Here is a 17105-nt window from a genome sequence, read left to right as displayed (position 1 = left end):
AATGCACAAATTAGGTAGAAGTAATTTCAAGAAAAATAAACATGAAGACATATTAAGCTGTTATTGGCTGTTCACCGGAATGAGAAACATATGAATGCCACTGATGTCGATCTGCCAATTGCACAGCTTCAGAATGCAAGCTCTCAGGCTCGAGGTTTCGCAGCTGAAGTGCCCACCCCCGGTGTCTGACTGGTGAAGCGGAGTTATGTTCAGAGTGTTTGGAATGGCAGGGTCTCCGCTTTCTCACTCCCCGTAGGTTTTCTCATACAGCTTCCAAAAAGGAAATCAAAAACAAAAGATAGAGAGCATGAAAAGAAAGGCAGGAAGAAAGAATAATAAACAAAGAAACGATGGAGGAAAAGCCATGAGAAAAAACTCTGTCCGGGCCCCGGGAGCCGAGTTCCCATGACAGGACCTGAGCTGGCTCCAGAGCGGTCCTGGTGCTGACCTGCTGCTCTCCACACTCTGGTTCTGATCACAATCACTGTTTATCCTCTCCCCACTCTGGGCTGGGGGTTATCGGGGCCTGAAATAAACTGAAACCTGGTTGCCTCAAAGTACTTAAACACATCCATATCAACTCTTTGCATGCCTGGAGCAAGAATAACATAGCAAGTGACTGCGTGAGAGTGCGTGTGTGTGTGTGTGTGTGTGTGTGTGTGTGTGGTGGCGAAGGGGGGGGGGGCTTCCACAGGAAAGACTGTTCTTTTCCCACTGTTTATGGGGCAGGTTTATTCTGTCACACAACAATGGTCAGAAAGGCCCTTTGTTTTTCTTTTGGAGCGGCTTCTGGGACCTGCAGTCCAGCGATGACAGCTCAGCAGTGCTAAGCCTAGAATGCCCTGCTGCTTATCACCCACTTCCCCCTTCACACGGAGAGAAAAAAAGAATAAGAGAGAGAGGGAGGAAAAGAGAGTGAGAGAGAAAGAGCAAGAGAGAGGGAGATGGACAGAGAAAGAGGGAGAGAGGGAGATGGAGAGAGAAAGAGGGAGAGAGGAAGATGGAGAGAGAAAGAGGGAGGGATGAGAGGGAAAAGAGGGAGATAGGGAGAAAGAGAGAGAAGAGGGGAAAGAGGGAGAGAGGGAGATGGAGATGGAAAGAGAGGGAGACAGAGAGGAAGAAAGCGATGGTGAGAGAAAGAGCAGGAGGGAGAGATGGAGCGTTTCCTCAGGGCAGTGCTGCAGTAGCTCAGACTGGGGCTCCTGCTCCAGGCGCTAAGAATAGCCAGATGGATGAAAGGGGCTCTTGGTCCGCAGCTCTGTCGCTGATTAAGGAGGTAATGGAGACTGCAGGACCCTCAGGTTCTACTGCACAAACAGATGAGCCAGGAGAGCGCCTGCCAGCCACACACGCACAATAACCACCAAAAGCCCTTAAATAATGTCACATTTATTTACTCAGTGCAGATATGACCAGAATATAAATATATTATTGACAACTGTATTCCAAAACAGACATTACTACATGTGAAAACTCGCGGTACTGACGCACCTCACCAACACGCCGCGTTTCAGGGGACACTTTCTAAATGATTGCCCGTTTCTCCATGTGTTTGGAGAAACAGAAGCAGAAGTCTGTTCAGCATTCACAAGATACAGTTTGGCTCTTTACAACCTTCTTCATGTGATAACACGTAAAAAAAAATGCTTTGGGACATCTGAAAGGTCAACAGTCTCCGTGTATTTTTTTTTTTCTTCAATTTTTTTTCCCCCCAGATACGATCAGACTCCAAAATGGCCTAATCCATGAGCATTCTATTAAGGGATCAGCAGGGGAACCTAAAGGTTTCAGGATATATACAAGGCAAATTCAATGAGACGCTCCTCTGATGCCAGCGGCGCTACAGCGGAGAGCCTGGCGAAGGACGGCGGCGGGGAGTTTTCCTCCGGTCGAAGGGGACACGCTGTTCCAGAGCAAACATGCGTTCCCCGGAACCGGGCCCCCGGCAGGTTTTTACGCCCTAATATGGCACTGCGGAGCGGGTCAACACGAGGAGCGGGGTCCCCCGGGATCACTGGCCCTTGACTCCGCTTTCGAGAACAGCGCGCTGTTCCCACAGGAAAAGAAAAGGGGCTGCTCTTTGGCAGAGAAACGTCCCACAACATGCATCGGTGAGAATTTTCAGTGCGCCCTCAGCCTCAGTACCGTCAACTAACTGTGTATTTTTAAAAAAAACGTAACCTGGAAAGAGCTGGCGCTTCTCAGACATCGGCTAACCCTTCCCATCGGACTTCATACAAAAACCTGTTATTCTTGAGGTACTAAGTTTGGAGCAACAGCATTAGCCTCAGCGCTTCAATAACCTCAGTGGTCCAAAAAAAGGCATTTGTGTCCATGGGAGGAAAAAACAGAAGCACTCAAACCACCTGATAAAACACACAACCGAAGCACATGAGCCTGAACATCTGAGTTCAGACCAACACTCATAAAAGCAAGAAACTAAAAATAAATAAAATAAAAAATTACAATAAAAAAAAGCAGTCACATCATCATCTGTCCATAAATGTCCATAAAAACCCAGCGACGTGACAGCACATTGAAAGAGGAACTCATGTTATCTGATAGCAGATGCGTAGATGATGATCTACTGCATTATTGTTGTATTTCAATAAACAGAGCCGGAGGACTATTTCGGTGAACAGAGTCAGAAGATAAAAATATATGTTGTTCAAATTTCAATTAGTTGGCTCCCACGAATACACACAAAGTGCTATTGGTCTAATAACATCAGGGCTGTGAGCAGTGAATTTCAAGTGCACTGTACTTTATTTGCTGCTATAGTACACAGAATGAGTTCAAACACGTCCACATCATAGACATTCCCCTTTACGTACGTGAATACTCATGAGAAACGTCTCCAGAATTCAGTGAGAACTTATCTAAATGTCGTAAGGGTGAGGGAGAATTTCATCTGGGTGGATCTCCCTTCGATGAAAATGGGGTTTGTGAAATGTGGTCTGTTTGGCTGCTTGGCCACATTAGCGTCAGCGTTAAGGGCAGGCAGGTGGGCAGGCGTGTTCTCTCCCTGCGCACACGCCCTGCGATTCAGCCCCCGAACGCGCTCCCAACACAGAGACCCAACCGCAGGAGCGGATTCACCCAGCGAGCAGCCGCAGTCAGCGGCGTCCGTCACCGCGCGGAGACGCCTTCTACGAGTCCCCATCTCAGACCATCTGAGAGACTCCATCCGCCCGCCTGGAAATGTGAAAAAACAGGAGCGCCAGGCGCGCCGCAGCGCTAGCCCGCGTCCCGCGCGACGCCAGAGACGCGAGCGCCCGCTGAAGCGCTGACATTCCCGCGACTCCGCCCGCCTCAGAAACCCGTCACAGACATCAGAGACGCCTCGCGGGTACAGACACGGAGACTGACGCGCGACAGACACGCTTCGGGACCGAGGGAGAACAGAAAAGCCCTTTTCCGAAGATCCCGTGATATGTTCTCATTGTTCTGAATAAATCGCTTTGCAAGTGGAAAACACTGCATGTAAAAATATTGCACGGTACCCTGCAACAGCATGGCAATAGAAAACAGTCCCCATGCCCGTCATTCCCTCACGCCGCCCGCCTTCAAACACCTTCCTGCTGTCTGCGTCTGTATTCAGAATACAAATATAAATATATGCACTTCAACACATGCTTAAGACTGATGTGACAAGTAAAAAAATAAATCGGTCTAAAAAAGTCAAACCCCTTCGGATCAAGGACGTGTGAAGGGCTTCACCATCACCCTTTCATTAGCTCTTAGGCTGAATCTGTAACTACCACAGGTGCCCAAAACGCACGCTAAATCACCCTTTCATTAGCTCTTAGGCTGAATCTGTAACTACCACAGGTGCCCAAAACGCACGCTAAATCACCCTTTCATTAGCTCTTAGGCTGAATCTGTAACTACCACAGGTGCCCAAAACGCACGCTAAATCACCCTTTCATTAGCTCTTAGGTTGAATCTGTAACTACCACAGGTGCCCAAAACGCACGCTAAATCACCCTTTCATTAGCTCTTAGGTTGAATCTGTAACTACCACAGGTGCTCAAAACGCACGCTAAATCACCCTTTCATTAGCTCTTAGGCTGAATCTGTAACTACCACAGGTGCTCAAAACGCACGCTAAATCAAGCCTTTTCAGTGAAATCCACTCCGAGAGAAGCTGGGCTTGACGTTACCGTCAGCAACAATATCGCATTCAGTGGCCTGAGGGTGCAGCAAATTCAATGTCTACATGTCACCAAAAAGGACTTTTAGATCTCCTCCCATTACCCCCAACAAACTATCAACTTGCTACTAAATCAATATTTAACTTTGGTCATCTAGGAAGACTAACAATTTCGGAAAACTGCACTTTCACTTGATTTTTTAAAACATTTTTTAAGAATAAGGGGAATCCATGTGGAACCCAAAATCTGCATGAACTGCATCATCCATACAGAGGTGAATATTTATCAGTGCGAGAGCACAACTGAGGCTGAACTCCTGGAGACAGTGCTGGGCCCAGGAAGACTGCTTCTGGGAGAGACTCAGACGAATGAAGCGCTCTCGGTCGCTGCTCAGCCGAGCGCACTGGCGCTTATCCCAGCTGTGCGCAGACCCTACGCCTGGACTCGCTAGCTAACCGCCACCGCTCTCCAGCCGGCGGTGCAGCGGGCCACCCCTCCGCCTCCTCAGCACAGATCAGCGCTGAGATGTTCACCTCGAACACGCCGCTGCAGCCGCACCGCCGCGGACCCCACAGACGCCCCCCCTCTCTGCGGCTCGTCCGCCAGGCTGAAGAGTGGGCGGGGCTCTGTCCTGACTTCAGGGGCTGTCTCCATTGAGCCCCAGCGGCCGCTTTGCTAGCTCCCGCCCCTCTCTCAGCGTCTGCGCAACGTGACCCAGCCCCTCGCCTTCCAAACAAACATCCGTTAATATACTAAAGAGTGGTGTGACTCCTTAAAAGCAACGGTCAAATCTACAAAGAAGCCAGGCTCTATGCTAACAGCAATGCAATTCTATACCAACCATAAAAAAGGTGACTCTTGAATGATCAGGGCCATTCATGGCCATAAATGTAACTCAAACCAAAATGGACACTGCAACCATAGTAATTAGGTCCATGCCTGCTCCTAACCCATTTGCACATGGAAAAGAAGGCATTTTTTTAAAACAGCAGGTCACAACATCCTCTTCTCTTGACCCATGCGATCAATCGCAAGTCCTTATTGAGACACCCAATACTTGCTCACCAAGAACCCCTCCACACTAAAAGCATGCTTCTGCTCACAGAAAAGCCACTCATGATGTCAGTAATGGCAGCAGCGCCTGTCCACAGATTAAGACTTTGCCTGGCGATTACTGTGGAGGGAACTTAATCCCTAAAAACCATGTTCTGCTACTGAAGCAGATAATCCCTGCCCTTCTGTGAATATCTGCCGACCAATCGCTGGTCAGGAAGAGGAGTGTGCAGGAACAATTTAATTGCTTCTGTAGGCATGTACAGAATGCAAGTATACCAAATGAATTCTTACCAGAGGCAGACTTAAATTGTTTTCTCAGCATTAAATAGAGACTACAAAAAAAAATTAGAAAATCTATCGACAAAACATTTAAATAAAAAAACTCGTTTTTCTTCATTTAGTTGCTTATTGCGTCGCTTGTTCTGTGATACAGCTGGCCAGGCTGAGGCCTGAACACAGCAGCCCTTAGTGCCCTGACAGACAGCAGTGGTCCAGGAGGAAAGAGGAACGTCAGCGGAGAGAGAGATCCCTGCGAAATAAATAAACCTTCTCCTTCTCCCGCTCCACCATCGGGGCAGCACCGCAGGACCCGCGGGCGAGCAGCTGGGAGCGTTCGGCCGAGAGCGCGCAGGCGAGAGGCGGACGCCCCGGCAGGGATCGCCGTTTCCGAAACGCGACCCTCCATAAACAAAACGGGAGGTCAGGCGCCGGGCGCCGGCTTCCTGGGAGAGTCGCGCGTTTCTGAGCAGGTCGATCCCGCCACGGGGACCTCGCTTCAAAAAAGAAATAAATAAAACCTGACGCCGCTGCTCATGCCTCCGGACGGACGGACGGGCGGCCGCAGGTTTGCGGGGAAACGGTCACGCTGTGCGCTCGCTGCTCTCCTCAGCTCGATCTAATCGCGAAAGATTCTCTAAGCAGCGGCCTGAAAACAATGATTAAACAGATAACAGATTGTACACACCGAAAAAGTCCACTGACACACACGTGGCAACAGTCTAAATTAGCTGCTTTCAGACTAAACAGGTCACCTCATTGTAAGTGCAGTAGTATGGAAGGCAGCGTTCTGCACTCCCGCCACATAAATAGTACATTTTTTTGCATTCCAGAAAGGCCTAGCGTCCGCACAACGCGAGGACCTGCAGTGTTTTTATCATTCTGTTTTTTTTGCAGTAGGACGTTATTTGGCAAAGACTAAGGAGTGAATATTATCCAAACGAGGGCCTGAAACTAGAGGAGCTGGGAGCTGGGCCCAAAACTCTGGCCACTCTGGAGCCCGCCCACGCCACCCCCGCACTGTCGCCTCAGTGTGCCCACAGAACCCGCACACCGTCGCCTCAGTGTGCCCACGCCACCCGCACACCGTCGCCTCAGTGTGCCCACAGAACCCGCACACCGTCCCCTCTCCGTCCCCACACCGGGCACTTTCCACATGGCACAGCGGGCTGCGGGGGCAGGAGCTGCCAGAAGCCGCTCTCTTAGCGGCCGGGTGACGGCCAATGGCGCCGGAGCGTGCGCGGGCCGGCCCCTCGGTCCTCCCGAGCGAGTCCCCGGGGGGGTCCCTACGCGTGGCACGCCGAGCGCGCGCTGCCTCCTCCTCCTCCTCCGGCGGCCGGCGGCTTCTTGCCGTCGACGCGGCGCACGCAGAAGGAGCACAGCCGCTTCAGGCCCTTGCGGAAGGCGCTGTTGGACAGGCTGTAGATCAGGCAGTTGCAGAAGCTGTTGCTGATGGCCAGCCAGGTGGTGAGGAAGGAGGCCACGGGGTGGCGGTAGATGCCGGCGCTCTCCAGCAGGAAGTAGATGATGTAGGGCAGCCAGAGGATGTAGAAGACGCTGGTGATGCGGAAGAGCACCATGGCGTAGCGCTTGTCGGGCGAGGCGGGGCCCTCGCCCGGCTCGCCCTCCTGGGGCCCGAAGCGGGCGCGGCGCTCGCTCATCTCGCGCGTGTGCTGCTGGCAGATGCGGAAGATGTTGCAGTAGGTGAAGCAGACGGTGAGGGCGGCGGGCGCGTACAGCAGCGCCACGATGAAGGAGGTGAAGTGCGGCCGCGTGGCCCAGGACTCCGCGCACCAGCGCATGATGTCGCCGTGGTAGCCGGGCTTGCCCCAGCCGAAGAAGGAGGGGAGGAAGACGAGCCCGGAGTAGAGCCAGATGAGCACGATGCAGACGCGCAGGCGGCACGCCGTCACCAGCGTGGCGTAGGAGAGCGGCCGCGTGATGGCCACGTAGCGGTCCACGCTCACGCACGCCAGCGACGCCATGGAGACGCTCTTCAGCACCGACACCATGTAGCCGAAGATCTTGCAGGTGAGCTCCTCGTCCAGCCGGCTCAGGTAGTGCAGCAGGGAGAGCGACGGGATCAGGCAGCTCACGCCCACCAGCAGGTCGGCGTAGGCCATGGTCTGGATGAAGGCGCTGGTGGTGTGGTGGTTGAGCAGGGGCGCGCAGTGGAAGACGAAGATCACCACCAGGTTCCCGGCGATGATGAGCACGGTGAGGAAGAGGATGATGGCCACCTCCAGGACGCAGGTGTTGAGCACGTGCGAGTAGCCCAGGTCCAGGAGGCAGAAGGGCGGACTGCTCTGGTTGCTGTCTGACGAGTCGTTCATGTTGAGGCGGGTTTTGGGGTCTTCCCTCTGGGCATTCCCAGGGGGGAGGGGGGAGGGGGGGCTTGACTGACGGGCAGCCCGCCTCTCTCTCTCTCTCTGCCTGTCTCCCTGTGGCCGAGCGCGTGACTCCTCTCTACCTCAGCAGACGCGCGCGGTGCTGGCGCCCCAGCGAGGGCCTGTGGATGCGGCGGCGGGCGGCGGCTGCCATGTCAGCAGCCCGGCGAATCCTGGGGAGGGGGGCGGGGAGGGGGGATCCTCCTCAGAAGCGGCGCATTCCTGAGAGCGCGCAGATATCCACAGCGGGGCGGGGGGGGGGGGCGCGTCCGGAGCGTCGCGCTCTACCCCCTGCTCTCCGCGGGACGCGCTCCTGCTCGGCACGACGCGGTCGGACGGCGGGGGAGCGGGGGGGGGGGGGGGGGGGGGCGGCACGAGAGGAAGGAGGCTCTGTTGTCTACCGCTGTCGGGTCCGATGAGAGGAATTCCAGCCTCGGCTGAGAGACGGCAGAGAGACGGCGGCGGAGGTCGCCGGGGACCCTGGGAGAAAAAAGCGGCGCTGCGCTCTCCCGCCGAACGCAGACGGCCTCCGGAGGACAGCCCCAGGAACGCGGCTCCTCACGCCGACCTGAGCAGGGGAGACGCCGCGGAGAGTCCTCTCCCTCACAGCCGGCGCGCGGCAGAGAGGAGCGAGGATGCCGGAGGAGCCGAGGGTGAGCGAGGGTGAGCGGCGTTTCAGAGAGAGCCCCGATCCCCCGGTGAGACAGCGGCGTCTGGAATGTAGATGAGCGAGCGAGCGAGCGTCCCCACTGCAGCGAAACCGCTTCTCAGACTGCTGTGGCCCTGATGCAGCGCTGCTCTCTCCCTCCCTCCCTCCCTCCCTCTCTCTCCCTCCCTCTCTCTCTCTCTCCCCTCTCCCTCTCTCTCCCCTCTCCCTCTCTCTCTCGCCCCCCTCTCCCTCTCTCCCTCTCTCGACCCTCTCCCTCCCTCTTTCTCTCTCTGCAGCAGTGATGGCAGAGAGCTCCTCCCTCCTTAGACCCAGCCAGTGAGCAGCTGCAGCAAGGAAAAGCTAGGAGTTCCCTGCACCCTCTCTGGCACACACACACACACACACACACACACACACACACAGCTGACCTCTCAGAAAACTAACCTATGCTTAAGGACTATATCTGATTCATGCTGAATGCAGAGCATATACAGTGCCCAATCTTTTACTTTCTCCATTACATCAGTCTTTTCAGCTTTTATAAACCTCATTCATTTAGTACAAAAAAGGCAAATTACAGTCATGACATCATAAACATCCAGTTTCATGACCTCATCAGCTGCACCTTATAGTACAGCACTCTTATGGGGAATTACATGTTCACTGTGCTTTTAAAGTAGATGGAGGATACAAACGGGTAAAGGTTATATATTACCACTATGAGCTAGGCACTGCTCGCCACTGTTAGCAAGCCAAATATTTTCATCAAAATTAAAAATATAAAACATGCTGTTCTGACTGAGAAAGAAAATCTCTGCAATTCTGTATATGTACATATCCTCTGTTCGTGGATCAACTAGCGAGACCAATTTTAATTACAACAAAAAGATCCAAATACAATCAAGTTAATGTTATACATCTACTTAGAGGAAAGAATTTTCATATAAAGCATGAAACGTAATACAGCATGTCTCCCTTTAAGAATTAAAATAAGGACACTCAGGCCTGTGCGTGTTGATATACTGATTGTATAAATACACAGTATAAATTTCCCATTATCATGAAAACATTTAATAGTGGATTGACTGTGCAAGTTGTTGGAAAATAAATGCCGTTTTATTAATAACCACTTATACTTGTAACTTATTTCTTCTGCTAATGCGCCTCATCCAGTAAACCATTCGCTTCAAACCCATCAAAGATTAAAAGGAATTTCCTACATTGGTGCCAAATGGAAATTTAAAAAAGACTTCAGATAGCAGAAATAAGCAGTGGTCTAGTGAAAGTGCGCCGTATGGCAGATTCTGGGAGCACAATGAACTGCAGCAGCCTGGGAACGCCCCCAACATGAGGAGCGGCAAAGGAAGCAAGGAAAGGCACAAACACAATGGGACGCACGGGGCCCCTGGGAACTGCAGTTCCAAGAGCCCACTCCTGGAAGGACACAGAGACGGTAGGTTTTTGGTGCTTCTTAATTGAGGTCAGCGACTGGCTAAAAAGTCAACACCTTGATTCCGGGGCCTGTGGTTTGAAATAAAATAAGATGTGCAGACGCTGTGACTTCACAGGGCGAGAGTCTGATGCCCCTGGTGTAGATGAGGGAGTTGGTGGTGTGGTGACTTAAGAAGGAGTGAGACTGTCTGACAGTAAATATGGATGAGGGAGACCGGACAGCCACATTTGATATGAGGATACCATATCCAGACAAGACTTATAGAGATCCTCCATTTAAAATTCAGCCTGAGGTAAGGACTGATATGAAGACAAGCCCTCAGAACAATGTATGTGTGTTTACATGTGTGTGGATGCACAGTGTACCAGCCCCCCCCCCCCCCCCCCATTACACACACTGCTACTGCGTGACTGAGTCTGCTGCCGCCCCTGCTGCATCCCAGCCCCTGTGCACGCGACCTGGAGCCCCTGCGCACGCGACCCAGGAGCCCCTGTGCACGCGACCCTGCAGCCCCTGTGCACGCGACCCCGGAGCCCCTGTGCACGGGACCCAGGAGCCCCTGTGCACGCGACCCAGGAGCCCCTGTGCACGCGACCCTGGAGCCCCTGTGCACGCGACCTGGAGCCCCTGCGCACGCGACCCAGGAGCCCCTGTGCACGCGACCCTGCAGCCCCTGTGCACGCGACCCCGGAGCCCCTGTGCACGGGACCCAGGAGCCCCTGTGCACGCGACCCTGGAGCCCCTGTGCACGCGACCCTGGAGCCCCTGTGCACGCGACCCTGGAGCCCCTGTGCACGCGACCCTGGAGCCCCTGTGCCCGCGCCCTGGAACCCCTGTGCACTCGACCCTGGAGCCCCTGTGCACGCGACCCTGGAGCCCCTGTGCACGCGACCCTGGAGCCCCTGTGCCTGCGCCCTGGAGCCCCTGTGCACGCGACCCTGGAGCCCCTGTGCCTGCGCCCTGGAGCCCCTGTGCCTGCGCCCTGGAGCCCCTGTGCACGCGACCCTGGAGCCCCTGCAGGGCGCGTGTGCGGCTGGCCACGCTGGCGGCTGCGCAGACGCCTCTGCCTCGTGCTGGGGAGGTGCGGAGCGTGCGGTCTCGCTCCGGACACATCCCCTCTGTTCTCGGGAGCATCCTCGCCGAGGAAGACGAGGAGCTAAAAATACCTGCAGCTGAAGGGGCGGGGAGTGCGCGCTCATCCATTATTAGGACAGGAGGTTTCACTCGGGCGGCTCTGATCCTCCCTCTGAGGAGGAGCACTGGTGCAGGCATACAGCATGTGTGCTGGTTAGCGTCCTGCATACGCAGCCCAGTCACTTTCACATGTGCGCTGGTTAGCGTCCTGCATACGCAGCCCAGTCACTTTCACACGTGCGCTGGTTAGCGTCCCACAAACGCAGCCCAGTCACTTTCACACGTGTGCTGGTTAGCGTCCTGCATACGCAGCCCAGTCACTTTCACACGTGTGCTGGTTAGCGTCCTGCATACGCAGCCCAGTCACTTTCACACGTGTGCTGGTTAGCGTCCTGCATACGCAGCTCAGTCACTTTCACATGTGCGCTGGTTAGCGTCCAGCATACGCAGCTCAGTCACTTTCACATGTGCGCTGGTTAGCGTCCTGCATACGCAGCCCAGTCACTTTCACATGTGCGCTGGTTAGCGTCCAGCATACGCAGCCCAGTCACTTTCACATGTGCGCTGGTTAGCATCCCACATACGCAGCTCAGTCACTTTCACACGTGCGCTGGTTAGCGTCCTGCATACGCAGCCCAGTCACTTTCACACATGCGCTGGTTAGCGTCCCACAAACGCAGCCCAGTCACTTTCACACGTGCGCTGGTTAGCGTCCCCCATACGCAGCCCAGTCACTTTCACACGTGCGCTGGTTAGCGTCCCCCATACGCAGCCCATTCACTTCCACACAGCTAGCTAGCCGTCACATGTGACCCACCGATATCAATAGCCGCCACGTGACCTATCAATATCAAAACCAGCCTGCCTGAATTTCACGCCCAAGAAATTATCCTTGGGTATTTAAAGTAATTATTACTAAATAATTAACTGTACGTGTGACATGGAGGATGGACTTCCATGTAACAAGCGAGCTAGCTGCACTGCAGTGGAAGGTGTCTTGTGAATTTCGCATAAAGGTCAATTGAGCATAAGCAGCACCACCCAGTTCAGAGATTCATTAGCATGACAATGCCCTTAAAAAAGGAAAAATGGGGGGTCGAAATTTCTGAAAGAATTGATCAAAACACATAACTCCTGCTGCCTAACTCCTACCACACACCTGAAATAATTTATGACACAGTATTAGTGTGAATGTAAAATCGGAGACTGAGGGAAAAACTAGTTTCCATGTTTTCAGGGACAGCTATTCATGAAGAGCAATATGACAGAATCCATATATACATATTTACATATGGAAATATCCACACTAATATATGAATTCACCAAAGAGCAGGTAACACTAAAACAGCTGCTTGGTATTATTTTATTGATTCTTCTGTTTGTTTGTCGATTAATATTGCTTTTTTTACAAATTAAACATTAATCATTCCTTTCACTGCCTGAGCAAAGTCTTGTGTGCTGGGTCCCGAATTCTTTGAGGTTACTACATAATACTTATGACCAACCGTATATGTAGAGACCTTAGACAGGGGAAACGTAGTGTTCCAGCAGTGATGGTACTGTTAACAACCGCGCGCTGTGTGAAAATAAAACAGTGGTGACATTAGACTGGACCCCCTGGCCGGGCTCAGACGTGGTCTGGTGAGCGGAAACAGGCGGCCATTGTGTGCTCCTTCACCATATGGCGCGGCGGGTGAGCCGCTGGGAGGGGCGGGGCGTTTGACCTCTGAGAGCGCCGCATCTGGCCGCAGTATGGGTCGCGCGCCGAGCGGCCCGAGCGCCCAGCCGTGACGCCAGCCCCCTCCTCACCGGGAGCCGTTACCATGGGGACCCCTAAAAACCGCAGGACAAACACCAGGAGCGTGCAGGCGGCTCCAGACATGCGGCTCCCCGACGGGCGTACAAAAAAAAAACTTTAATCAACTGACTTTCTACACAGTTCATGTTCGTTTAAATCGGCAAAAGAGAATTTATCGATCCGCAAAAAGTGATCAATGTTGCATTTTGATGCAGCCATTCTGTGCAGTTCAAACTAACAAATGTATTCAGTGCTTTATTATTAACCTTGTCTCAATATTGCACATCATGGCTATAAAACTGTAAAATTTCAAAGTAATTTTGCAATAGCGGTTGCTGAAACCTTGGTGAAAATATCACATATATTACACATTTGTAACAGAGAAATTGATTCAAATTTTTAGAACAAACGAATATGATTGACGATCCAGGGGTTCAGTTCAAATGTTTAAATTAACAACATCGAAATAACCTCTTTGGTGATGTATTACCACTGAATGAGGCAACATCTTGTTTTAAGTAGCAAACCCCATGAATATTCTCATATTATTATCAATTTCCCATAGGAATTGCCGTATCCCGTAGCAACGCAATTTCCATTCCCATGGCAAATCCAAATAGTTTTCTTGAAATAAAGCTGCAGCTATTCCAGACACACCACTTTACTTAAAACACTTCCTCATTAGCCGTCACACATCATTTTCAGTCCAGACTCAACTGCTGTCCAACAGCCAAAATATCAAAATGCAAACGCACAGCTGAACCCGCGGTGCGCTGTCTGTGTTTAACATTCCAGCCATCCAGGAAGAGGAGAACAAGTTGATTGTCTTATCATTGGCATTTTTAATACTGTAAAGACTTGCCGCTAATTCAACAAACAATCCTACATCAAGCCATGAGCTGAACACACAGAGCGTATTGTTGTTTAAGGTCGTAACCTGCTTCCAACAAAGACCCAATGTGGACATTGCCCTGCTTGCCCTTCAGGCATTACATGCAATGTGGCATTGCAATGCATGCATCTGACACAGGGAACCTGGCACAGGAGCATTGTGAGGGGTTAAGCACACAATAAGGGAGCACAGTGACGCAACACTGCCCTGGAACTAGAAGTGTCCACCTCAGGAACAGTGAGGCTCTGATCAGGACAAAAACAACCTTCCACCCCTGGCACACTGCCTGAGCTCCCCCTTATATAATCTATAACGCAGGGCCAAATGCCGGCCATTGTGCCTTCATGAGCAGATTATGTCTCCTTTACAGTTACTGCTTACGGAGCTGTCAAACAGAAGTCACAGGCTCCATTCCAAAATGGCCAAGAGAGGCTCCACCATCCACAAAAACAATAGGCCACTTTAGCCAGTCATGGGGGATGGCTGGACAAGGAATAGCAGAGCCAATTTTGGGAGTGAATGGTGGGGGTTCATATCCCATAGAAGGACTTCAGAAGAAGAAATAATAATGTTGCTATCTTTATTCAAATCCACATTCCAGTTACAGCAAGGACTACATTGACTGCACAACTGACAACTGAATCTTTATATACTGTCTGGCTAAATCCAATAGTTGATTCAGAATAATAAATTGAGGACAGATCAGTTTACGCACTGTAACGTAGATGAACATACCCAAGGTAATTTACAATGTCCCCTTCCTGATTTCCTCTATTATTGCATACTATTGCACTTGCACACAGGTGAAAGCGATTTCATAGAGGCTAATTCACTATATTTAGGTGTCACGTTTTTAAATACAATTTAAAACCAAACCCAGGTCACAAGGCCTTCAAATTTGAACCATTAAAGAAAGTACAAGCAGAAAATCCAACAGAAGATCATTTGATAAAGTACTGGAAAGGAGAACCCAAATCAATATATTTCAAGAAGAGATTGTGATTAATGCACACCTTCTATAAGAGTGTGACAAGACATACTACTTCTTTCAGATTTTGAATAGATTAAAAAAATATCATTATTCCATTAGTTTAAATTGGGAGCGGGAGCAAGCGTGTGTCCAGCATTTAAACTAAAACCATATAAACTGATAGAAAAGGTTCTAGCCCTAAACACCACACTCTGGTCTGACAGCACTGTAGAGCCAGTTCTGCTGTCTGAGTCTCAGACAGAGGCAAAGAGTGGAGAGAGGCTGGATTGTACCTGACAGAAAACTTCCTGAGGGATAACCTGACACTGTGCACAGCAAAATGTACTTATTTTTATTTCTTATCCATCTGAGATCTTTTAGAATGAACCACCTTAAGGCCTACGATGAACCATTAGAGGCTGTCTGAAAGAACTCTTCAGTTAGCCAGTTCATTTCTGATTTCAGCACTTCACAAAGAGAGCTTTTTTTCTGCTGCCTCCTTGTAAGTTCCTACAGGCACAGATGCATGACTGTAATCTATAGGTGGTACTGATGGACACATTTAATTGATGTATAATGATCTAGACTCAATGGACTGTGAATGAGACCTGCACTGAGCTCAATTCCCTTCCTGATCAATACAAAAGTGCCCGAGGAGAAGCAAGCGGTCGAGCCCAGGACTGCAGAGAGAGGCCAATGCTTTCTGTGCTACGAGTGCTGACAGGGCCCCTTGATATTATACACCTCTGTTTCTGACTGAGCGCAGGACCAGCCTACGTGGAAAGAAATAAGAGCCACAGACGAGCGTAGAGAACGAATGACAGCACTGTCCCGCTCTGCCCCCTCCACAAACCTGCCTCTGAGAGGACTCCAAACACAGCGCTGTCCCGCTCTGCCCCCTCCACAAACCTGCCTCTGAGAGGACTCCAAACACAGCGCTGTCCCGCTCTGCCCCCTCCACAAACCTGCCTCTGAGAGGACTCCAAACACAGCACTGTCCCGCTCTGCCCCCTCCACAAACCTGGCTCTGAGAGGACTCCAAACACAGCACTGTCCCGCTCTGCCCCCTCCACAAACCTGCCTCTGAGAGGACTCCAAACACAGCGCTGTCCCGCTCTGCCCCCTCCACAAACCTGCCTCTGAGAGGACTCCAAACACAGCGCTGTCCCGCTCTGCCCCCTCCACAAACCTGCCTCTGAGGGGACTCCAAAGACAGCACTGCGTGGGCCAGCCTAAAACATCAGTTTTATTAAAAAGCCAAAACGATATAAAGTATTGATCGGGTTCACAACCGCTCTCTCTAAAAAAACCTCCCTCATCAGCTAATAAATCTGAACCGCCACAGTGCAGTTCACCACAATTACACTGAATGCAGTGATATGGGATGTCATTTACGTCCAAAAACCATCTCATTCCATGTCATTTCAACACCATGCTGTAGTCCTGTGCCTGGTTTACATTTCCTACAACTTTCATTAATAGACTCTATACTTTACAAAAACTTCCATTTTAAGATAATGAAACTAAAATACATATTTTAATAAAATCTAAGTAATCATCCAATGGTACCATCCCCCAAATGACTGTTCATTCTACAGCATCAAGAAAACAGACCGACAAGGAATGATTATCCTTACACGTGCATTTAAAACCCGCCAAATAGCGAAACATCAAGCGATACACAGACGTCCTTCAGAGTGACTAATGTTCCGCGGGAAGGGGCACGTCCTGCAGCGGGGACAGGCTGTGGCCTGTCTCTTCTGTCCCCCCCACCACCCCCCCTGACTCCGCACAGCCCAGTGGCAACAGGACTGAGTTTATTTGGACAGACCTCAGAGTGGGAGAGGGAGGTGGCAGCAGGGAAGAACATGTTGCTGCCACCTGGGTCGGCAGCCTGGAGATGTTGACTTTACGTAACGGCAGGCACATCTCAGACCCCAGGAAACGCGCCCCTCAGCCGGCGCGCACACAAACAAACCGGCTGGAAAAACGGCGCTCTGGCCGCGGGGCGCTAACGTGACAGCACCGCTACGCGCCCCCTCCGCAAAGCCAGGCCGCCTCTCCATTCTGCGCACGTAGACCAGCACCCCCGGCCCGGCCGTCACACAGACACATCTGCTGCTGCAGCTGGGAGAGCACACCGCCAGAGAGAGGCCGATGCTGCCCTCAGTGCACATATTACTATTGTTATTTCTCTGCCATCTCTTAATTCTGAGTACCACTGAGTGATGTGTTTGTATCGCTCCCCTGAAAGCGTGTGTCCCATTTAAGCACACACTTCCATCAGACCCAGTGCCCCCTGAGACCTGCCACCCAGCCCTAAAGGTGGTACCGCC

At 51.6% G+C, this 17105-nt stretch overlaps 2 protein-coding genes across 8 annotated transcripts in view; both read right to left on the bottom strand.

Moving 5' to 3' along the window:
- LOC118212403 (rab GTPase-activating protein 1) overlaps window positions 1–17105 on the bottom strand; it is an 82937-nt gene that overhangs the window by 27999 nt on the left and 37833 nt on the right. The gene's annotated exons all lie outside the window — the stretch shown is intronic.
- On the bottom strand, window positions 1374–8049 carry LOC118212404 (probable G-protein coupled receptor 21). The gene has a single exon (XM_035390235.1). It carries the CDS (start codon window positions 7817–7819, stop codon window positions 6773–6775), a length of 1047 nt encoding a protein of 348 aa, XP_035246126.1. The 5' UTR covers window positions 7820–8049; the 3' UTR covers window positions 1374–6772.

This window comes from Anguilla anguilla, chromosome 14, assembly GCF_013347855.1.
Source record: "Anguilla anguilla isolate fAngAng1 chromosome 14, fAngAng1.pri, whole genome shotgun sequence".
Classification (NCBI taxonomy): Eukaryota; Metazoa; Chordata; class Actinopteri; order Anguilliformes; family Anguillidae; genus Anguilla; species Anguilla anguilla.
Note: the sequence above shows the minus strand (reverse complement) of the source record. Positions and strands in the feature narration are given on the sequence as shown.